General features: G+C 42.2%; 1 protein-coding gene across 4 annotated transcripts in view; it reads right to left on the bottom strand.

The window, feature by feature from the left end:
* aspscr1 (ASPSCR1 tether for SLC2A4, UBX domain containing) overlaps positions 1–24,219 on the bottom strand; it is a 253,177-nt gene that overhangs the window by 195,617 nt on the left and 33,341 nt on the right. For all 4 annotated transcript variants that reach the window (XM_072483642.1, XM_072483643.1, XM_072483644.1 and 1 more), the window contains one exon: positions 9,042–9,142. In XM_072483642.1, coding sequence (XP_072339743.1) covers positions 9,042–9,142 — 101 coding nt within the window. The remainder of the gene's footprint in view (positions 1–9,041; positions 9,143–24,219) is intronic.

Here is a 24,219-nt window from a genome sequence, read left to right as displayed (position 1 = left end):
TCTCGCCTTTGCTTTTGGGCCAATGTAATTTACCCTGATAACTACATTTTGATGCCTAATCTGAATGAGACTATTCTTGCTCCAAAAAAATGGCCTCCTTGATCTTCCACTTCATCTCTTCCTTCTTGCCAATATAAGCTTTTGCTTTTGTTTTCTTTTGCCAGTTTTCCCTTTGTGAAAGCTTTTATTCCTTGCTGAGATTCAGTTCCGCAGGCACTCACTGCTCTCCACTGGACTTTTTATTTCAATTTTTGACTTGACATTGAGTGTTCATAGCTACTTGGCTGCAGTACACATCACTGCAGAGCCTAATCCTGTTCCTGTCTGTCCTCTATGCATACTAATTTCCAGCAGGACTACCCAAATAACGATTGAGGGGCCAATTTTCTTTTGCTTAATCCAGGAGTACAGAGGCCAACGTTAATGAACCTAATAAACCCAAGACATTTATTCGGCATGGTAGCACGGTGGTTAGCACTGTTGCTTCATAGTGTCAGGGTCCCAGGTTTGATTCACGGCTTGGGTCACTGTCTGGGCGGAGTCTGCGCGTTCTCCCCGTGTCTGCGTGGGTTTCCTCCAGGTGCTCCCGTTTCCTCCCACAAGTCCCGAAAGATGTGCTTGTTAGGTGAATTGGACATTCTGAATTCTCCCTCAGTGTACCCGAACAGGCGCCAGAGTGCGGCGACTTGGGGCTTTTCGCAGTATTTTCATTACAGTGTTAATGTAAGCCTACTTGTGACACTAATACAGATTATTCTACATTGCACCACTATTTATTGGACAAACTCAAAAATGATCGGCGAGAAGCAGACGATGGCGCAGTGGTTAGCATTGCTGCCTTACGGCACCAAGGTCCCAGGTTCGATCCCGGCTCTGGGTTACTGTCCGTGTGGAGTTTGCACATTCTCCCCGTTAGCGTGAGTTTTGCCCCCATAACCAAAAGACATGTAGGGTAGGTGGATTGGCCTCACTAAATTGCGCCTTAATTGGAAAAAATGAATTGGGTACTCTAAATTTATTTTTAGAGATAGAGTTTTAAGTTATTTGCTTTTTCTTTGTTTTGTTTGTATTATTGGGAACATTTTCTTTTTGTTCTTATATTTGCAATAATTCTTGTTCTATATTGTACCTGTTTTGCTTTGAAAATGTGTTTGTGGCGTTATTTGTTTTAAAAAAAACCTAATAAAAATATATTAAAACAAAAAACAGGTTCGGTCTGTACTCTTTGGAGTCCAAAAGAATGAGACACGATATGACTGAACAATAACAGATTCTTAGGGAGTTAAACAGGGTAAATGTTGGTAGAATCTTTCCACTCATGGAAGAATGTAGGACCAGAAGACACAGTCACAGAATAACGGGATGCTCATTTAAATTGAATTTGAGGAAAATTTCTTCTTTCAAGAGTGGTGAATCTTTAGAATTCCTTGCCCAGGAAGCTGTGGAGGCCGAATCCTTGAACATTTTCACGGCTGAGATCGGTAGGTTTTTAATCAGTTGGGGAATTAAAGGTTACCGAGATACAGCAGGAAAGTGGAATTAGTGTGTGTTAAATCAGCCATGATCTTATTAAATAGCAGAGCAGGCTCGAAGGGCTGAATGGCCGACTCCTCTTCTATTTCTTATGGTCTACCCTTTTCCATCCAGCGACTCAAAGAATTGGTGTTTGGTGGAAATTATCCCATTCAAACATGAAAGACAGAAAATGCAGAAGGAATTTTACCAACTCAATTCTACTGGCTTTGAGAAAAATTGTCTGCCTTTTCATTAGGGCCACAAAAAACATATTTTATGGAGTACACGGATACTTGAATCCTTAATACTTTGCACAATTCATTACTTTGATTCAAAATAAAAAGGAATTTTAAGAGGATGTCCTAGACCAAAAAGAATTAGGCAGCTGGCAATGCCATATTACTGCATTCTTGAAACGTTGGTCATAAAGTGAATTAAATAAAAAACAGGTGCAAACTGTAACATTTTTGCCATTCATCTTCCTTTATTCAATTCGAAAGTAGGCACACTGCACTTGCAGCATAGTTTCAACAAGAGGCTTGGTGCCATAGCTTTATTCAATCCATAACTTTTCTCCAAGGGTGGTATACATAGGGTTTTTTTTTTTTTTTAAACACAGGGTTGCCATCCTTTAGACCTACCTGTGGAGCAATTCAAATCCATCAAAATCAGATGGCCTGAATACACATTAAGCAAGTTCCTCTGGCCATTACAAGTACAAAAAAAAAAGCAATTTAATTCAGGTCACAAATGCCACGAGCAATTAATTGTAGCTAGCTAAAAGTGGCAACCTCAGAACAATTGACTGCCATTAACCTCAGGTACAAGCATCAAACTCAAGTCATTCTTTTGGCCCAAAATATGATCTATTAAACAATTCCATTTTGCCCTGCACTATTCATTAGCCTTGCAAAACACTTTCAATTTTGAAATGGTGCACTTTGGCGAGGAAAGATGCCAGCCTTCAGGAAATGAAACACTTCTGCTGCATTCGGCATCGGCCTCAAGTACTTTGCACTCTCCAATAATATTTTTCAACCTTCTGCTAAGGGAAGAAATCCCTCAAGGATCCAGGCAACATTTTCCACTTATTAGCACCAATCGTATCAGTGGCACAGTTCAGCAAAAAGGCGAATATAATTTAGTTGATATAAAAGACAACTCTTAAAAACCCTGAGTAACACAATTTGCTGCTTTTCCCCAAAACAAACTAGCCATATATTCCTACTTAGGTGTGTTCTTGTGTTACATGTCACGCACCATGAAGGTTTCTACGAACACAAATTGATAGATCAAAGCCAGAACAGAAAATAACAAATCAAAACAAAATACAGCAACTGCTGCAAAGCTGAACTAAAAGCCGAAAATGCTGGATAAACTCAGCAGGTCTGGCAGCGTCTGTGGAGAGAGAAACAGAGTTAACGTTTCTTGTCCGTATGGCTTCTCCAGAACTGAAGAGGGGTTGAATTGTAATGGATTATATAGTTGGAGGCGGGGTGGTGAAGCAGAATAAGTCAGGGATAGGTCGGAGCTAAGGAGAAATTGACAAAAAAAATCATGGACACAAGACAAAGGGAGTGTTAATGGTGGCATTATGGGCTAAAGAAGTAGGATAATAAAAGGCAAGATGGCAGAATGTAAGCACGGTGGTGCAGTGGTTAGCACTGCCACCTCAGGGCGCTGAGGTCCCAGGTTCGATCCCGGCTCTGGGTCACTGTCAGTGTGGAGTTTGCACATTCTCCCCGTGTTTGCGTAGGTACCACCCCCACAACCCAAAGATGTGCAGGTTCAGTGGATTGGCCACGCTAAATTGCCCCTTAATTGGAAAAAATGAATTGGGTACTCTAAATTTATATATTTTTTAAATGGCAGAATGTGTTACTGGGAGAACAAAGATCAGTGCTCAGCGAAATCGAGACAAGGTGGGTTTCCCTTGGTTTGTGATTTATAGCGAGAGGGTTGCATTGGGACAAACCAAGGAAACGTCATCCACTTAAATTCGCCTATCTAATGGAAATTTCATTAGATTACGCAGTTGCGAAAATAATTGAGCCATTATTAAGCAAGTTAGTTGTACATCACAGAATGCTGTTGAACACCGTGTGCCGTAATCACCAAGCCAGGGAATAGCTTCCACAGTGGCTAAATGCAGCTCTCCGAGCCCTCCGCTGAATTTTGTCAGGGGACAGTCTTCAATGATGCGAGTCATTGATTAGCATGCACCAGAGCTGCAGAGTGGGTTCTCTCAGGGCCCCACTTTTGCCGATTTGCTGCACAAAGGCCTTGGCAGTGCGGATACAGTTGGCGAGGCAGGTTGGAGCTGGGTAGGCGGGCTGTGGGGTCTGTGATGAGAAAGTGTTTTTTTTTTTTAATGGTGGTGTGTTGGTTCCACTCCTGCTGCCACAGGGCCTCTGCAGTCATTCCTTGGCAGGATGGTCTTAGCCATTCAGGCTGGCGTGATGGGAGGCGAACAGCAAGTGAATTGGTATGGTCTTTGTGTAGCAGCAGGCTTGGTTAATGTAAACCTTTTCTGGGAACTTTCTTGTTGCAATCTCCCTCCTTATGTGAGAAGGTGGGATGTTGTTCAGGACTGGGAGCCAGGGTAGTTGAGTTGATTGGACGGAATCCAAGATGATGTACATTGTTGTGTTGAGCTGGGTAGCTAAAAGACTGGTGTGGCTTGTACCATGCAGTACTCTGCAGATGAGTAGATGATGGCAAAAGCGGAGGTCTTTAACACAAAAATAATACGAGCGTTTGAAGCCACTGAGGGAATCAGTCGTCTTCCACCTGTCCTTCCAGGTGAAAGACGTGGCAAGAATTTTCGCTGCAGTGTTTTCATCTTTCCCCAAACCACACTAAGTCACCTTGAAGTTAATGATAAGGCTGTGGTTAAATACCAAAATGTTTTGAAGGCATATTTTTCTGAAGGCTTCCTTTTCAACCATTTCAAATGTATCATATAAATCTGAAGAACTGCCTGCAACTCTTTTACTTTCAAAACTGTTTCATTTAACTAACTTGGTGTCAAAAATACCCCTGATTATGCGGCAATCCAATGTCACCTGCAGTAATCAGCTACTCATTTATCCACCTATTCAGCTTCTCTGTTGTACCAACGAGTTTCCTCGAGGTCCCAGTGCTTTTTCATCTCGCATTCCAAATGATTCTGACCTGACATTTCAACAAATATATTTCTATTTTACAAAGTTTAGAACTGGTTGTGGCACTTTGATTGTGGTTTGGACCATAAGATATACAAGTAGAATTAGGCCATTGAAGTCTGCTCCGCCATTCAATCGTGGCTGATATGTTTGCCATCCCCATTCTCCCACCTTCTCCCCATAACCCCTGATCCCCTTAATCAAGAACCTATCTATCGCTGATTAAAGACACTCGGTGATTTGGCCTCCAAGCCTTCTGCGGCAAAGAGTTCCACAGATTCACAACCCTCTGGCTGAAGAAACTCCTCACCTCAGTTTTAAAGGATCGTCCCTTCTGTCTGAGGCTGTGCCCTCGATTTCTAGGGCTGGATCCTCCGCTTAGCCGGCAGCGCACTCAAGGCGGTGGATTTCCCAGCGGATTTCGCATAGGGCCGGCTGGTGGGATGGAAGATTCCCTCTCAGATGGGTAGAAAAGATCTGAAGCCACTATTCGAATAGCGGCAGGGAAAATTTCCCCAATTTCTTGGTCAATATTTACCCTTAAACAGCATTAAAACAGATACCTGGTCATATATTTCACTGCCATTCATGGCATATCAGCATGCAAACTGGCTTCTCCATTCCGCCTTATTACACCAGTGACTACCTTTCAAAAATACATAATTTGCTGTGAAGTGTTTTGGGACTGTGATTGAACCGGATTGTCAGAATATTTTGTCCAAAGCTACAAAGATGAACAGACAGTGGCGGTGTTCTTGAACAAAGAAAATACTTTTAATAAGGTTAAGCACAATGACCTACAAAGGATTACCTCAGCTCTCAACATTCACTGCGAGCCGATTCAATGGATATCAATTTTGCTGGCTGTGCGCACAATTAGTGCTAAACAGGGGTTTTCTTACCCAATGGCAGGAGCTCCTGCGAGTTTGGTCAACTGATTGTCCCTCACATATGCTAATGACATTCCAACATCCTGAATGAATGCCAGTTTGCTGATTGGCGTCACCATTTGGGTATCGTCCACAAGCTCAAAATCTGCATTTAAAAAGTTTCAAGAGCTACCTAACTAATCTGGGAGAATGGGCTTAATGGCGGCAAATTTAACACAAGGAAATCGCTCGGTGCTATTCTCCAAAAATAAGTAAATATGAGGAACAGGATGAGAAGATTAAGCGTGCAGTCAAAATGAGTCAGTATCAGCAGCCAGCCAACGTTCCTGGGCAAAACTTTCCAGAGGAATATGGCATGGACACAGTTCATCAACAACACCGCCAGCTCTGTGGAAACAGTCGCAGAGTCAGCCCCATTTTATTGTTTCGGCTAAAAGTCCCACGATCCATTTAGTCCTGAAATATGGCCTTTCAGCTTGATGCACGCAAGTCAGCCACAGATTAAGACTCCACGGCAATCCAGAGCCAACAAAAAAAGGCGGTACACTAATTCTTATGCATGACCTGCTCAAACTGGCAATACTAAGGTTCGGACACATCATAATAAAATCACTGCATGCGAACCTTCAGCTAGAAAAACATAGTCTGTAGATGTGACCTCCCGTGCTATGTTAAAAAAATGTTCTTATATAAAACAGCGAGGTAGGAACAATATACTTCGAGAAAGTATCAAATTCAGTCTACCTAATCATAAAGTTGCATTTTAATTCTTAGAATGGAAAGTCTAGGAAAAGTTACATCCAGCCTAGGCTGATCAGATCTTTTAAGTTTCTCAACTCAGCCACTGGAACACTGAATGCACATTGATATTACTCAAAGATAAAGAACTATGGCCAGGACTTTCCAGTCCTAGTGTAGCAGCTCCCACCGTGAGTCAACCAATTTTCCTGCCTACCGACTTCGGTGGGATGGGAAGATCCCACCAGTGGCAGGACTGGAAAGACCCAGCCTATATTTCTGAAAAATTAAATCACAAATAATATTTCCCAAACCGGCTCTTTAATGGAGCCGCAGGTTTAAACACTAACAAGTTATGCTTTACAGCCCAAAGGATTCTGAGATTTGATTGGCAGTCTGTGTTCAGTTAGCTCCGCCCTTCTGGTAGGAATATGGCAACTGCCCTTAGCCTTCCTGGACTGGCCAGAGAGAAAACTGGCCAGGCTTCCTACTCCCAACTGATAGGCAGAGACCCCTCCTGGAAATATATACATATGGACATCAGGGCAGGACAGTACTCATTTCAGTTGCGATACCCTTAGATTTGAACACCATGCCACAACGCATTCTCAATATTTAACCACAAACACTGCTCATTTGGATGAAGTACAAGAATGTTCTCATGGGCTACATCCCAGCAAGGAATCAATACTTTCAGGCGAGGGACAGAAATAAAATGGAGAAAACTTGGCAATATAGGACCCCATTTACATCAAAGCATGTCAGATGCAAAATGGAGTGAATTTCTTCAGCAGTGCAGTAACTTGTACCGTAAGGGCAATTTTGAAAAACTTTTGCCTTTTGATTGGCTAAAGGCTGGTTTCACAAGCTACATTTTCAGCATGTCAATAATGTTTTTAATAATAATCTTTATTGTCACAAATAGGCTTACATTAACACTTCAATGAAGTTGCTGTGAAAAGCTCCGAGTCGCCACATTTCGGCGCCTGTTCGGGTAAACTGAAGGAGAATTCAGAATGTCCAATCCACCTAACCTGCACGTCTTTGGACTGTGGGAGGAAACCGGAGCACCCGGAGGAAACCCACGCAGGCAAGGGAATAACATTCAGACTCCGCACAGACAGTGGCCCAAATCGAACCTGGGACCCTGGCGCTGTGCAGCCACAGTGCTAACCACTGTGCTACCGTGCTGCCCGAGAGATAAAACAAAAAGCCGAAACAGTAGCTTGCACATTTTCCACGGCAAACAGAAAACGGCTGGCTACAAGTGAGGAAACACAGCAGCAACTTCCAGAAGAGGGCATCAGGACCAGGAGATAGATATGTTAATAACCAAAAATCTTTTTTTTTTTTTTACTGTCTGGTCGGTACATACTGCAGCTACTTGGAGTAGACTCTCATAATTTGCCTTAAGTTATTTCCGCCATTTACTATCGATAGACAATTACATAGCATATTTAAAAGAAACCCCACAACATCTGTGAAGACTGGTAATCTAGCAAGGATTGAAAGATAATCTAGCGAAGAACTGAATATTTGACCGAGGCCAACAATATTGCCTCTATCAGCAGATTTAAATTTAAATTGGGTGTTGAAGTATATCATTACATTTAATACATGCACAATTATCTAAACCAAAAAATGTATTAAACAAAGAAATGCTGGAATGTGTAAGGAATGATAAAGTGTGAAGTATTGGGGTGCAGGGTAGCACAGTGGTTAGCACAGTTGCTTCACAGCTCCAGGGTCCCAGGTTCGATTCCCGGCTTGGGTCATTATCTGTGTGGAGTTTGTACTTTTTCCCCCGTGTCTGTGTGGGTTTCCTCCGGGTGCTCCAGTTTCCTCCCACAGTCCAAAGATGTGCAGGTTAGGTGGCCATGCCAAATTGCCCTTAGTGTCCAAAAAGCCGTGCGACTCGGCCAACGTTGTCTACCTCATACGCTGCAGGAAAGGATGTCCCGAAGCGTGGTACATTGGCGAGACCATGCAGACGCTGCGACAACGAATGAACGGACATCGCGCAACAATCACCAGGCAGGAATGTTCCCTTCCAGTCGGGGAACACTTCAGCAGTCAAGGGCATTCAGCCTCTGATCTCCGGGTAAGCGTTCTCCAAGGCGGCCTCCGGATGTGCGACAACGCAGAATCGCCGAGCAGAAGCTTATAGCCAAGTTCCGCACACATGAGTGCGGCCTCAACCGGGACCTGGGATTCATGTCGCATTACATTCATCCCCCACCATCTGGCCTGCAAAATCCTACCAACTGTCCTGGCTTGATACAATTCACACCTCTTTAACCTGGGGTTACCCCATCTCTGGATCTGTAAAGATTTAATCACCTGCTAATGGTCGCATTCCAAGCATTGTTTGGCATCTTTGAATTTGTCTATATATGTGTTTCTGGAACATACCTCTTCATTCACCTGAGGAAGGAGCGGCGCTCCGAAAGCTAGTGACATCGAAACAAACCTGTTGGACTTTAACCTGGTGTTGTAAGACTTCGTGCTGTCCAAAAAGGTTGGGTGGGGTTACTGGGTTACGGGGATAGGGTGGAGGTGTGGGCTTAGGTAGGGTGCTCTTTCCAAGGGCCGGTGCAGACTCAATGGGCCGAATGGCCTCCTTCTGCACTGTAAATTCTATAATACTATTAAAATCTTACTGTACATGTTGAGTAGTAGGGGAGCACTGCCCTGCTCCCAATTCAATGAAGGACAAAAAAGAAACATGACTCACTTGGTTTCAGGAAAGTGATCAAGGAGATCCCACAGAGTCAAACCAGGTTGAAAAAGATGCTGAAGCCTGGGTCCATCTTCAAGCTGCAAAGCAATCCGAACCTAAAACAAAAATCAGTCAGAAACATGTCAAATATTTATAAATTACATTGATTATCTCAGCCAGAGACATTCAATTAAAGCAACACCGTTGAAACATTAAATCAAGTACACCCCAGTATAAAATGCGAGGGCAGTTTTCTTTCTCAATTCCCAACTAAAAACTGCAGAATAATAGCAGTCGTACCACAAAGCCACAACTTTTCAAAATGCGTGTGGGCTCTTTCCATCCCTTCTCAAAACAGAAAAGGTGTATTCTAATGTATTTGCTGTTCCCAATGCGGTCTCCTCTACATTGGGGAGACTAAATGCCGACTGGGTAACCGGCTTTGTGGAACACCTTGGCTCTGTCCACAAGCATGACCTCAGCCTTCCAGTCACTTGTCCTTTCAACTCAGCATCTGGCTCTCATGCCAACATGTCTGTCCTTGGCCTGTTGCAATGCTCCAGTGATGCCCAACGAAAACTGGAAGAACACCTCATCTTCCAATTAAACACTTTACAGCCCCTGGGCTCAACATTGAGTTCAACAACTTTTGTCTGTGAACGTTTCCCTCCATCTTGACCCCCTTTTGGTTTCCTTGGTTTGTCCCAATACAACAACTCCCACCCCTCCCTCACATGTCTCTTGTTTTTCAGTTTTGCTCCTATTGAGCGGTGACCTTTGTTCTTCCATTAACATATGCCGCTATCTTGCCGTTATGCCACAGTTAGTACTTCTTCAGCCCTTAATGGCATTATTAACATTCCCTTTGTCTTATGTTCACGGCAACTTTGTCAGTCTCTTCTTAGCTCTTAACTATCCCTGACCTTCCATTCTGCCCCACCCCCTCTCCTACATTCCAACTCATTACATTTCTATCCCTCTTCAGTTCTGTACAAGGGTCACATGGACTCACAATGTTAATTCTGTTTCTCGCTCCACACATGCTGTCAAACGTGCTGAGTTTATCCAGCATTTCCTTCTTTTATTAAAAAAGTACATTACCCCATCGATAGATATCCTTTCTATCAAGTTGATCCCTTACCCAATTAACTAGCCGAAGATCCAAAGTCTAAATGTGAAAAACGGAACAAAAGAGTCGTCGTCGTCGTCCCGTCGTCTCTCCCCCCCCCCCCCCCCCACAATTAAAAATTCACAGGGCAATGCCACATATTGCTTATGATTGATTATGCACCTGTGATAGAACAGAAGACTATATGACTCAACCTGCTTGTGTTTGCTCCACAAACCAAAACTAATCCCAATGATTCTCTCCCTACTGGCATATATCTTTCTCTGCTTGAAATGCTTGTATATTTTCCTGTTAAAAGATGCAGAGGCCTCAATTACTGTGGCAAGTCTCTGGATATCCACTCTATCCATGCCTCTCACCAACTTGTACAGCTCTATCAAGTCATCTCTCTTCCTTCTTTGCTCCAGTGAGAAAAGCCCTAGCTACCTCAACCCTCGTCACAAACTTCTCCACCCAGTGGAAACATTTACTTTTCAAAATACAGTAAAGTTCCACCATTTGCAGGGATTATATTCCCACGAAACCTCACAAATGGCAAAATCGCAAAGGAGGAATATGTTCTAGAATGGGGTATGGGATTCAATTATATAGGTTCCAGCCATGCAAGATCAGCATGGCTTTGGGCAGTTGAATTACTCTACAATAGCCTGTGCTTCTCTTCACTGACGTCGTTAGACCTGCTGTATATATTTCATGGTTTTGATTTTTTTTCTGATTTCTATCACTGGCGGTTTTATTCGCAACCCATTAAAAATCCACAGTCAAAGAGGAAGAGGAAAAACCCAGGACAAGCAAGGGACAAAATATCAGCCCCCTCCCCCAGCCATGAGCTGAACCAACAACAACAAAGATTTATAAAGACGCCTACATTTTGTATTGCGATCCCTGTCCTTGGCAAGAAGCCCAGTTCGTTATGAAAGTATTTGGGAGTCAGCACCGACTACACCAGCCTGTATTATATTCCAGAGCCTCACAACTCGAGATAAACCGGCTTTGCGCATTTGCAAGCATCTATTGTAAAATAATATCCTTTTCAAACTTAATTAATGATGAAACTGATACCTTAGAGGAAATTAACCGATCTGCAGTCTGGTTGTGCTCAAAGGGGGTAACTGTCAAAGAATCGGTGCAGAGATACGGACATTTCAAACGGGGATAAGGGGACATTGTACACTACATCAGCCATCACATGAACCAAGTACAAAGGATGGATAAGTAAAAACAGAAACAGGGCAGCACGGTGGCGCAGTGGTTAGTCCCAGGTTCGATCCCAGCTCTGGGTCACTGTCCGTGTGGAGTTTGCACATTCTCCCTGTGTTTGCGTGGGTTTCACCCCCACAACCCAAAGATGTGCAGGCTAGGTGGATTGGCCACGCTAAATTGCCCCTTAATTGGAAAAAAAGAATTGGGTACTCTAAATTAAAAAAATAAGTAAAAACATGAACAAGGAAGGTGTAAACAGTGGGACTTTACTGGATTTCACAATTTTTTTTAAAAACTCATCTCCCAAGCCTCAAATTTTGGACATCTAAAACTATTACTGTACTCAAACTAAAGCTGAACCATTAACAGAAAGAATCTGACCTGAAGATTATTAATGATGACCACAGTTTTGGCTTTATTGAATAATATGTTACGAATAACATGGCAATACCTGTATTAAATATACTAATAGTATATTGAAAGTATGCAGTCAGGCAGATAAATGACTGGTTTTGTGTTTTCCTTTGAAAAAAAAAAATCACAAGGCTCCCGGAGGAAAGACTCTCAGTAATTAATAGCAGTTTGGGTCAGTTGGTAGCACATTCACCTAGGATTTGATATATCATGCATACAAGTTGCCCTCTCAGTAGGCAAATGTAGTAGATACTTCAGTGTTGTACAGAAGGAATGCTACATTGTTGGAGATGAGGTCCTTCGTGGAAGATGTTAAACAAAGGCCTTGTCTGTTCATGCGGATCGGCATTATTACGTGGCAGCATTCAATCAAGAAATGTACATAATTCCCCCAATGTCCTAGACAACCTCCCTACTCGCCCAACAGCTTAAAACAAAATACCCAATCATTCATCTTGTTGCTATTTGCAAAATCTTTTGCCCCAGAAATTTGCCCCTGCCAATACTCAAAATAATTAACTGGTGTTTTTTGCAGGCATGATGAGGAGTGACATGAAGGAGTGGCTGTTTTTCAGTGAGGGGTCCAGACTGCCGGTGCGTTGAGCTACCACTTCCAATTCTTTCTCATCATGAGAGACAATCCTTCAGCTCAACAAAAATACTACTTCCCAGATCCCATTTATCCATCACTAGTCCCCTTTGAAGCCTTAGTTGGCCTTCTGGCACCTACAACTCAAATGTAAAATTCTCGTGTTCACATCCCTTCATGGCTTCATCCCTCTCTATCCCCCCAAACCATACCAAAATCTATTCTGCAGACTTTAGGCTCATGCATCTTACTCATCCCCCCACAACTTCCTTGATTCATTTATTTCAGCAGGGCTGGCCTTCCTCAGCAATGCCATTCTCTGACAGTCCCTCCATAAACCCTTCTGCTTTACCTACTTCCCTTACTTTCAGACTGGCTTTAAAATCCACCTCTGCACACCTCTCTTTTAACTCATTTTTTTCCCCGTAAGTGGCTGTTAAGTTCCGAGGGACATCTTTCTCCATTTTTAAATATATATTTTTTTGCCAATTAAGGGGCAATTTTAGCGTGGCCAATCCACCTACCCTGCACGTTTTTGGATTGTGGGGGTGAGACCAATGCAGACATGGGGAGAATGAGAAAATTCCACACGGACAGTGACCCGGGGCTGGGATCGAACCCAGGACCTCGGCGCTGTGAGGCAGCAATCTTTCTCCATTATGGGTGCTATTTGCGCCATGTTGTTGGGCTCTTTGGCTATATTACAGCACTGTTGCTTATTCTTTTAGCCATCGCCCACAACTGAAAACAAAACTGAACAGAGCACTGACTGTGAACAATACTTGCCAATGACATGATTTTGCATCTGCAGAAACAAAAATCACCAGTAACAAATGCTGGTACCTAGCTTGTGCTGCCCACAGCCGAGGAACACATTTTTGAAAATTTTAAGATCATTTTAAAAAGTCAATCTATCCGTTTCTTTAGCATTTTCCGTAGTAGAGCAAAGACGCAACTTGTCTCTAAATATGAGTAACTGGTTTAGGAAATGTGATAAATATTTGACAAAAGATGTACTTGGACTATAAAGAAAGCTTGCAACTGATTTGCCTCATACATTGGGTGTACTAGGGTGTAAGAATAGAACACAGTCCTATTTAACTTCAGGCAGCTCAAGGGTCAGGAGAAAGATAGCCACGCAGAGCATGAGGATGCGAGCTGGTCACTCCAGGACTTGAGTTGTTTTCTAACATCAAAGAGCATTTTGGTGCTGGGAACTAGGTTGCATTATTTGCATGTCATTTAATATAAACCGAGGACCAAAGTCACCGAAACAATCTGTAACAGATTATAAAAGCCATCCGTGCCTAAGTCATAAGTAGTGTTTGTTGCTGGAATAACAACCATTAGTTGCAACAGTAACCACCAAGAAATCCACTAACATACACACCCAAAGATTCCTGTCAAAACAGTCAGTTCACATTCTTCTTCTGTGCCATCTCCAGCAGTAAATACGCATTGCAAAGCAAAGTGCACTTTTGCATTGGTAAGTATTGTAGACAGGATGACCCCCTGAAAACTAAAGTGCTTAAGATAGAGAGTAGCTGAACCAGGAAGACCACAAATTCAATTCCTAGGCAGTGATCAGCCAATCTCAGATGGAGCAACTCTACCGGCAGTACAAGATGGCAGCTTTGATTAAGTTGCAGCACATGCACTTCCTGCGTCCAGGGTCTATTCCAATAACCTAAGCGCTTAGTCGAGATCAAGATTTAATTGCTGTACTGAGGGAATATCTGTTTGCTTCTTCAGTTCACTCCGAGATCCAATGGCACTGTTCAAGGAAACGTTTACCCAATGTCCTGACTAACATTTAGTTCACAGTGAATGCCACTACAATAAATTCATGTCGTCAGGTCCCCGACATGTATCAGAACAACACGTTAAAAGTACAGATTTTGGAATCATAAAATGTACTACATAAATGCAAGCTCTTTATTTATCTATCACATTGCTGTCAATGCGGACGTTGCTGGAGGTCAATTGCCAGTTACCTACATTACTTTCAAATAAGCACATCAGTAACTTTGAAAAGATCCTGCAATGACCCAAAGACATGAGCCGCACACTATAACTGCAAGTCTTTCTTTTCCTTATAATTGCTCAGCAGCAGCTTTGGGGGTTGGGGACGGGGAAAGAGATGTGAAGGATGTTGAATTTCTATCCCCAAGTGCTCTCCAGAGACTGTTGCTGAAACTACTGAACGTTAATTCAGAGAACCTACACCTGGCACCTCTGCATGCATTTTTTGATTATTGTGCGCTTCATTTCTTTACTGCCTGCTTATTGGTGATCAGCTAAAATGATGTCCAACATGGATGGAAGCAATGGACATACATCAGCACCATAGAAACCCCAGCAATACTGTATGAAGAGGGCCGCAGTCATTGTGGTCAGCTCAACCAATAGGAACAATCACTCCTATGTTGCATAACAAAAACGAGGAGCTCAATCAATGAAGAGTCGCATCAACATGGCATGTCATGACAGAGGGAAAAATACTTCCAACCACGTTCGATATGGAGAACAAGGGCAGTCTAGTTCTTGTGTGTCTCATTGGAAAAATCAACTATCTTAACAATTACTCTGATGAAGTCAAAGCATAGATCATAACTGTTTTTTAAACAGTGATATAGTTCCAAGTCAGATGGGGGTGTTTCCATATGTATGCTGCCCTTGTTATTCTCGCTGGTAACGGTTGTGGATTTGAAAGATTCTGCCTAACGAGCCTTGGTAAGTTCCTGCAGTGCATCTTGTAGATGGTACTCGTTGCTGCTACAGTTCATTGGTGGTGGAGGTGTAAATGTTTGTGGAAGGGATGTCAATAATCAAGTGGGCTGCTTTGTCCTGGATAGTGTCAGGCTTCAAGGTACTGTGCCTAACAAGTCCGCCATGGTTCCAAACTATGGTGAAAGAGAAAGACTGCAAACTTTCATCCGGAATGATGGTAAATGTTAAATAAATATGCGCATCCTGCATATTTACCCCTACTGTCATTTTCTTAGTTACCGGATGTGGTTCAAACAATGGTGCAGTAGTAGCCGCACCTATGACTAGTTCGCAATTCCTATTTGACAACCTGTGACTTAGGACATGATTCTCCATCAGAAATTGTACTCTCTCTATATACATATTCATACCCAATCTAACTTACCCTGGAACATTATCTATTATTTTCTTTTTCAGATGGATTCATTTTCAGCATTATTTCCAACATCTTCCATTCTTATTTCAAATTTCCAGTAGAGGTTTTCTGTTCAGGCTGCTGTAAGAATGGCAAACCTGCAAATTGAAAATGCCACACCAAAACAGAAAGGTGTGTTCTTTGCATTTGGAGTTACATACCAGGCTTCTGAGGCAGTTTTACCCTTAACCTGGCATACTCATGCCTCACTTGGTAGCACTCAATGCTGATAACGGATGCCTAAAATGTCACAGTTCCCCCCCCCCGAGAGGAATGTCCACTTTAATTATCACAAAAATTATTTCCTTTCCACAAAAGGCCCTCATCTGAATCCGAAGCAAAATGTAATTCTATCCTTGAAAGTATGTCCTTCACTCTTCATCCTTAACTGAGGAGGTGGAATGATTAAGGGATCCCATATGCAATGAGTTAACAGCAAGAGGGATTCAGTTTTTTAATTCTATCACAGGGGTGCGAGAGTCACTGCTAAGGACAGTATTTGTTGCCCATCCTGCACTGCCCTCGTGGTGGTGGTGGTGAGGCACCTTCCAGAAACAGCAGTCAATCCACAGAACTATTAGGAAGGAAGTTCCCAGGTTTTGGACCCATCAACAGCTAAGGAATGGTGATTTTGTTCCAAGTCAGGATGTGTGGCTTGGAGGGGAACTTGCAGACGGTGGTGTTCCACAGAGTCCAATGCTCTCCTTCTCCAGTCACAATTCTGGAAACTATTAAATGGGAAAAACCCAAATGTGAGCACACCTTGTCTGCTACAGCACATCAATGCACCAGCACTAACATCATCACTAGAATTTCAAGAAAATGCAATGGGAGGATAACATTTTCACATAACTGCTCTGCAGACATATTTCACTTGCATTTCAGTGCTAATAATAGGAACCATACCCACCAGACTGCCCTCTGCCATGCTTTGCCTACTTGGCCTAACAGTGCAATTATGGATTTACAAATTCAGTACGTTTCAAGAATAAGCATTTTGACGAATGTAATATGGAGTTCTGGTGGTTTCAGCAATTACAGATGATGAAAAATGTTGCAAAATTAAAGTACATTATACTTTATACTGTGTTGAGGTATCAGTGCATTAAACAGGCCTGGCGTAACACTTGAACATTCAGCAACGCTAATCTATTAAAAAAATTAATCACGTATTGTTTTGACCAGCTATTAAAATTGTAGAATCAAGGGATTTGAAGAAAAGGAGCGTGCAGCATGGTAGAATAATACCAAGTAGATTCTGTTGCAGTTAATAATGGTGTAACTGAAATAAGGGTTGCAATATAACATCTTGATCATCCTTTTGATAACGTAAAAGGCATTGATGCTGACTACTACTAAGATCTATTAAATAGTATTTGTACTAAATTTGAGAAATCCTCGTGCTTCTGAAAGTTTGAAAGCAAAAAGTACCACTTATGTTCTTAGAAGCTTGTGTCTCTCACTATTACATTCCATACCAATGGGCATCTACAATAGCGTGGAACACTGCACACAATCTGCTACGAACAGATGCAGGGCAAAAATGTATGTTTACGGAAACCAGAAATTACAGTGTCCTGGGCTATTAATAACAAGTTGTTTTTGGAAAAAAAACCAGTATTTATGGAAAAGGATGATTCATGCAATAACAATAAAGGATGTTCTTAACCAGGCTCAAAATGTCCATGACATATCAAAACCCATTAGGCATGGAAGTTCTTTCATGTGGTAATAACAAAGCTCCACAGTTTAGCTTATTCCGGACAGATTTAAGATTTGAAATGACATTGGAAGCCCCAACTCTGAACTCTTATCAATTTCACTCCTGCAGCCATGTCCTCTCAGATTATAAAATGTGGGAGCATGACCCACGGTCTCAAACCCAGAAATACAGTGCCACCCTCATTTCAACTACACCATTCATGTTTTACTTCAAACCCCACAATTCGACAATGGGTTCCTATCAGTTTTTATATTGTTGAGAAATTGGCATTTTCTACCTATTGGAACCACTCCAAGTTCTATTCCTTGGATGGCATGCAGGTGTGTGTTTGCAGTTTCATCTAAATTGGCAAAGAAAATACACAGTAGAAACCTGTTAAAATATCTGAAAGCATAACTACCACAAATCTATCACAGCTCTTAACGCCAGAACACTTGAATTTTTCATATTTTAAAGTTACAGAGTACCCTACTATTTCTGACAAAATTGAAAGGAATAAAACTTGCCCTCCCTCCTCGAAACCAATGCAGAAACCTAGCTGGTGGACATTCATAGTTCAGTTCATACTTCGCTTCAAGTATGCACAATCATGCACATCTCATATTAAAGTTTGGTGTATTAGTTATAATTAAACCAACCAGTGATCCGGCTGGCTCAGGACAAGCATCCATCCAATAGACAACCTTGCTGTTGCATCCATCGGCTGTGCCAGCGTTACAGGGAACCAGCAGACTCCAAAGCCCATCCAAAGACATGAAGGGGTACTCACATATACAGAAAAGTCCACATATGGCAGGATAACTATTAAACGCGGAGTTGTTTTTCCTCAATGTTAATCCGCACCAGAGTGTTCATGCTGCAAGTTATTACTGGAGTCAGGTGGCGCAGTGGTTAGCACTGCTGCCAACGGCACTGAGGACCCGGGTTAGATCCCGGCCTTGGGTCACTGTCTGTGTGGAGTTTGCACATTCTCCCCGTGTCTGCGTAGGTTTCACCCCACAACCCAAAGTGTGCAGGTTAAGTAGATTGGCCACACATTGCACAAGTGAACCAAATCTATGCTAGTCTCTGAATAAAAATTATACTCTAGTAAATATTCAATGGACTGTTGCCCACAAATAGCTTTTCATTTATGCATAGATATTTTGAACTGCTTTCATTCAAGACTGTCTTGCAACCAAATATTACAAGGCTCGCCTCTGAAAGCAACCTCATCACACTCTTGAAACACAAATGTGTTGGGACGGATATCTTGCGCTGTTGTCCTTTCCCCCGAAAAGCAAATATCTTAGATGTTCTTCTTAACATAATCTAGGCACCGGACAGCACGGTGGCGCAGTGGTAGCACTGCTGTCTCACAGCGCCAGGGTCCCAGGTTCGATCCCGGCTCTGGGTCACTGTCCTTGTGGAGTTTGCACATTTTCCCCGCGTTTGCGTGGGTTTCGCCCCCAAAACCCAAAGATGTGCAAGCTAGGTGGATTGGCCACGCTAAATTGACCCTTAATTGGAAAAAATGAATTGGGTACTCTAAATTTTTTTTTTTTTTTTTAAAAACATAATCGAGGCAGAACAGTGTTTACAGACTCTTTTCATTTCATAATATGAAAACCATATGAAACTGAGGTTTATACACCATTAAACAATCATCAATGGTTACTTTGAATACCATTGGCAAATGCAAATATGAAGAAATCTTTTTTTTTGTTTATTTTTATAAATTTAGAGTACCCAATTCATTTTTTCCAATTATGGGGCAATTTAGCGTGGCCAATCCACCTACACTGCACATCTTTGGCTTGCGAGGGTGAAACCCACGTAAACACGAGGAGAATGTGAAAACTCCACACGGAAAGTGACCCAGAACCGGGGTCGAACCTGGGACCTTGGCGCAGTGTGGCAGCAGTGCTAACCACTGCGCCACCGTGCTGCCCCTAATATGAAGAAATCGAACCGTTGGGTGAGTTAGAAAGACGAGGTTGGGGAAGAGGTATTAGATAGTCAGTTACATTTTGTCTGTTTAATTATAATACTTTACATAATAAAAGGTTACCCGTGTTAACGTTACAAACCTGGTAGCTATAATTTGTAAAGTTACAAACCTGGTGACTGTAGTTTATTAGGCTCAACCAAGGACCTCGGTCATTTTAAATAACATCTAATTTCACCTGTGCTGTGAATCCAGGTCAAGTAGGGCCACTAGCCCAGGATGCTGTGACAGTACTTCACTAAATATTTCACTCAATCACCATCTGTCAATGTGCAGAAGCATATCAGTCTAGGAATATTTACATTTCATACGGCATTTGGACAAGATTCGACTAATTGACATGAGATTGCGCACACATGGAAAAGGAAAGTTTATATGTAATGTCAGCAAATACTTTCCAACAGGCTCGTTTGTTTGCCAAATACACAATGTTTTTCCATTTGAATTAAGCCAAATATTCAGCACTAATACAAATATACTCCTATGTTATAGAGTCATAGAGGTGTGCAGCACGGAAAAGGCCCTATGGCCCATCGCATATGCGCCAGTTTTTTTAGACAAGCCCCGTTGCCGGACTTATCTGTCAACAAATCAAAACATTTTCACACAAATCTATTTCCTGTGAAAATAAACTCCTATGGTTGGCTAGGCTTTACTTTTTAAAAAATAAATCTAAACGAACAATTTTGAATAAAATTACAAATATACAACTTTTATCAAAAGTATCTGATAACTATTTTTGTGGAGATTGGAAAATACCAGGTCGGCCTCAGAGTATTTTCATGATAATGGACGGAATTTTGCTGTAATAATGGGGGCAAACCTGTCAACACCACTGTCATTACTCCACTGAAAGTGACAGCAACCTACATGCTCAGAATACCATTGAAATCCAGAGGTGTCAGTCATTCTATGCTCCTCCATAGGGTGCATGTAGAGGTTCCCACAGATTGCACTCTCCAACGCAATCATAGAATCTTAGAATTTACAGTGCAGAAGGAGGCCATTCAGCCCATCGAGTCCACACCACCCTTGGATATATAGCACCCCATTTTAGCTCACCCCTCCACCCCATCCCCGTAACCAAGTAACCCCACCTAATCTTTTTGGACACCAAGGGCAATTTATCATGGCCAATCCACCTAACCTGCACATCTTTGGACTCTGGGAGGAAACTGGAACACCCGGAGGAAACCCACTCAGACATGGGGAGAAAGTGCAAGCCCAAGCCGGGAATCGTACCTGGGACCCTGGAGCTGTGAAACAACTGTGCTAACCACTGTGCTACGGTGCTGCAAATGATTTCATGAAAACTTCCATTTCTATGTAAAAATGTCAAATTTCTCCATCATCATCCTCTTTCTGCTTCTCCCATTTTTACTTGGGATCACCACAATGCTGGATGATCACCCTCCTCCATATCCTTCTGTCAATCATCTATTCCTCTTTCAATTTAAGTCTCCTGCCACTGCATCTTTCCATCTGGTCTTAACCTGTCTCTTCTTCTTGGAAGCTGCCTCTTTATCACTCAACACACACCCCCTCTCTGCAACAGATGACCAAAACATTTCATTCTATTCTCAGCCATCTTCTCCAATGCTCCCGCAATGACCTCCTGTTATACTGGCTCCTGACATTCAAATTTCTCCATGAGGACTTTTTTTTAAAAATCCACATCAAGTATGTTTATCTTTACTTTAGCATCTACCTTAATCCTGTCAAAGTGATCTATTCTGTTAAATTTAAATTAAAAGTGAAGGGATTCAGTAGTTTTGACTTCCTGGTTTTCTGCCTGTGAGAATGCTTCAGCAGGATAGCTCCTTACCTGCCATCACCACTGCTTGCACGTCCAGCCTTTTGATTGGGAGCTGGATTGAAACTTCCATTAGGAAAAGGAAAAACCCCACCCAAGGTGGCTAGATTTTTATGGACAGCTTCCATCAAGGCCAACAACAAGCTCCCTTGTTTTGCTACTGACCACAAATTCAAGGACATTTTAAAGAAATGCACAATTGAACAATCTATGTCACAGTATGAAAAAATAAAAAATGAAATGAAATGAAAATCGCTCGTCACAAGTAGGCTTCAAATGAAGTTACTGTGAAAAGCCCCTAGTCGCCACATTCCGGTACCTGTCTTCCGGAGGCTGGTACAGGAATTGAACCCTAGCTGCTGGCCTGCCATGGTCTGCTTTAAAAGCCAGTTATTTAGCCCTGTGCTAAACCAGCCCCTATGCTGCAACACAGAATCCGGCCATTCAGCTAATCAAGGCCTGCAACAGAGTTCATTTTCCCATGTGAATCACCTAATCTAATCCCATTTACCCGGTCCCCCTCCATATTGTTTTCACATACATACACCCAACTAATAAATTCCCATTTTTTTTAAATGGACGGCTTCAACAACAACTTTCTCAGCACTCCACATTTTGACCACTTCCTGTGAAAATAATTTTTCTAACCTCCCCAATTTGTTTTGTGACAATCCTTATTCACAACATTTTCTTTTCCAAATGAAGAGTCGCATTTTTATATTCGACTTGGCTGGAGCACTGGTCCAGATTTTCCAGCGAGAGTAACGCGAGCACTCAACAAATCAGTGATCTCTGGCATTTGCACGCGCAAAATTCAAAACTTGAAATCAGGAGATTGTTGTCTAGTTTGCCCTGTTCCTCCACAAGCTTCACGTCATCTGTACCTCACAGACAGACTCACCATTAAAATAATGCATGGGTGCGGATTTACAGCACACGTCTACCAAACACATCAGAAAATGCTGGGCCTTGGGTGCAGCGGTTAGCATTGCTGCCTCATGGCGCCGAGGTCCCAGGCTCGATCCCGGCTCTGGTCACTGTCCGTGTGGAGTTAGCACATTCTCCTCGTGTTTGTGTGGGTTTCGCCCCCATAACCCAAAGATATGCAGGGTAGGTGGATTGGCCACGCTAAACTGCCCCTTAATTGGAAAAATGAATTGGGTACAGTAAATTTATTAAAGAAAAAAAAAAATGCTGGGCCTTGTTCAGTGAATTTAATACCATAAGTTTTAATTACCACCATACTCCACCTGTGGCACTGAAAATTAGCTTGACAAGTAAAGAGTTTCATTCATTTAGATTTAAATTATTGTTAGGGGATCTTTGAGAAAATGTAAACACCTTTTTGACACTTTTGCACTGAATGGTTCTATTCTGTGTCATAGCATTGTGACATTGTGTATAATTTTTTCTTCCACTTTTATGTCTCACTCTCAATCCCAATTCACATTCTGTACATCATTTTACCCCAAATTAAATATTCTAATGTACTTCCTTATTTATTTAATTTTCTTTTTTATAAATTTAAAGTGCCCAATTCTTTTTTTTTCCCAATTAAGGGGCAATTTAGCATTACCAATTACCTACCCTGCACATCTTTGGGTTATTGGGTTGAGACCCAAGCAGACACGGGGAGAATGTGCAAACTCCACACGGACAGTGACCTGGGACCCGGGTCGTTGGTGCGCGAAACAGCACTGCGCCACCGTTCCACCCTCGTACTTCCTTATTTAAACTCTGCATGTCTCAGTGAGCATTCTTCAAACTGACTGCTTGAGGAGACATGCTATTTGCGCAAGACACACAATCACCAGAGATTGGCACTCGCAAGCGGATAAAGATCTGTAGCAGATGCAAGCAGAATTAAGATCAAGCACCGCTCATTCAGACCAATATTTTACCCCTCAGCACACTGCAATGTTACAACTCACCAGGTTAGGCACAACGTTCCTGGCTAATGCTGCACTTTTATGCCCCAACTATTTAATTTAGTCCCAACTCCAAACACCCTCAACACAATTACACCAAAACCTCCACTGAAATGCTTTCCAAGTTCTGGGTAGTATTAGCTGTAAACTGCTGTGATCTGACTTTGTTGTGCGGCCAATTGTTTGCAAACCTGTATTTTGATATTTCACAGCAACGAAAATCAAGTTAGAAAATTGGTACAACAGTTTAATGGGCAGAATGAAAGAATGGAAATAGTCTGTCACCCAGAAGTACACAAAAGCTCAGAAAACCGACAGCAAATGATCTGCCCAACACAACAGCGCTTTCCTTCTTAAAATACCAACAGCAATAAAGCTGCAAGATCCTTCGCAAGTACTGCCAGCTATAACTATCAAAAAAAATTTAATGCAGCTCGATTGTTCACAAAATTAACCATTACCGCGCGATCATGCTATAATAGTTAACATCACTCATCCTGTCTAAGCTGACCTGTTCGCATCTGGTCCGATCGTGTCAACCTTCAGAATTCTAGGTCTCCCCATCTATTGACTTTGGAGACAGTTTTTTTTTTGTACAAATTATCATCTCTAAAATAAAATCAAGAAAATAGGGGAAACTGATGCATGAAATATCACAAAATTATAAGAGAATGGGGAAAAACAATAATAGTTGCACAAAGCTTCTTATGGTACTATTCTAGTACTTGAGGTTTTATTTCTGTAATATTAGTTGATCACTCATGAATTTGTACATAAAGTGAAGACCAAGTGTTGCCTTCACAGTAAATGAGGGTAAAATGCAGGAGATAATTGGGCACAGATCTAATTTAGTCTGCTTGTTAAAGTCATAAGTTATTATTCTTGCATGTTACTATTATAAATTCCAACGCCCATATTTTTTTTAAAATTTAGAGTACACAATTCCTTTTTTTCCCCAATTAAGAGGCAATTTAGCGTGGCCAATTCACCTACATCTTTTGGATTGTGGGGGTGAGACCCACACAGACACAGGGAGAATGTGCAAACTCCACGTGGACAGTGACCGGGGGCCGGGATCGAACCCGGGTCCTCTGCGCCGTGAGGCAGCAGTGCTAACCACTTGCTCCCATTTCTTTTATTTTATTACTTTGGTCCTTGGGCCCACAATCGGGATGGGCCTTTAAGCAGAAGACTCAAGGTTCAAACAGCCTGCTCGCCAGAAC

This window comes from Scyliorhinus torazame, chromosome 18, assembly GCF_047496885.1.
Source record: "Scyliorhinus torazame isolate Kashiwa2021f chromosome 18, sScyTor2.1, whole genome shotgun sequence".
Lineage (NCBI taxonomy): Eukaryota > Metazoa > Chordata > Chondrichthyes > Carcharhiniformes > Scyliorhinidae > Scyliorhinus > Scyliorhinus torazame.
This window is presented reverse-complemented; position numbering and strand designations above follow the sequence as displayed.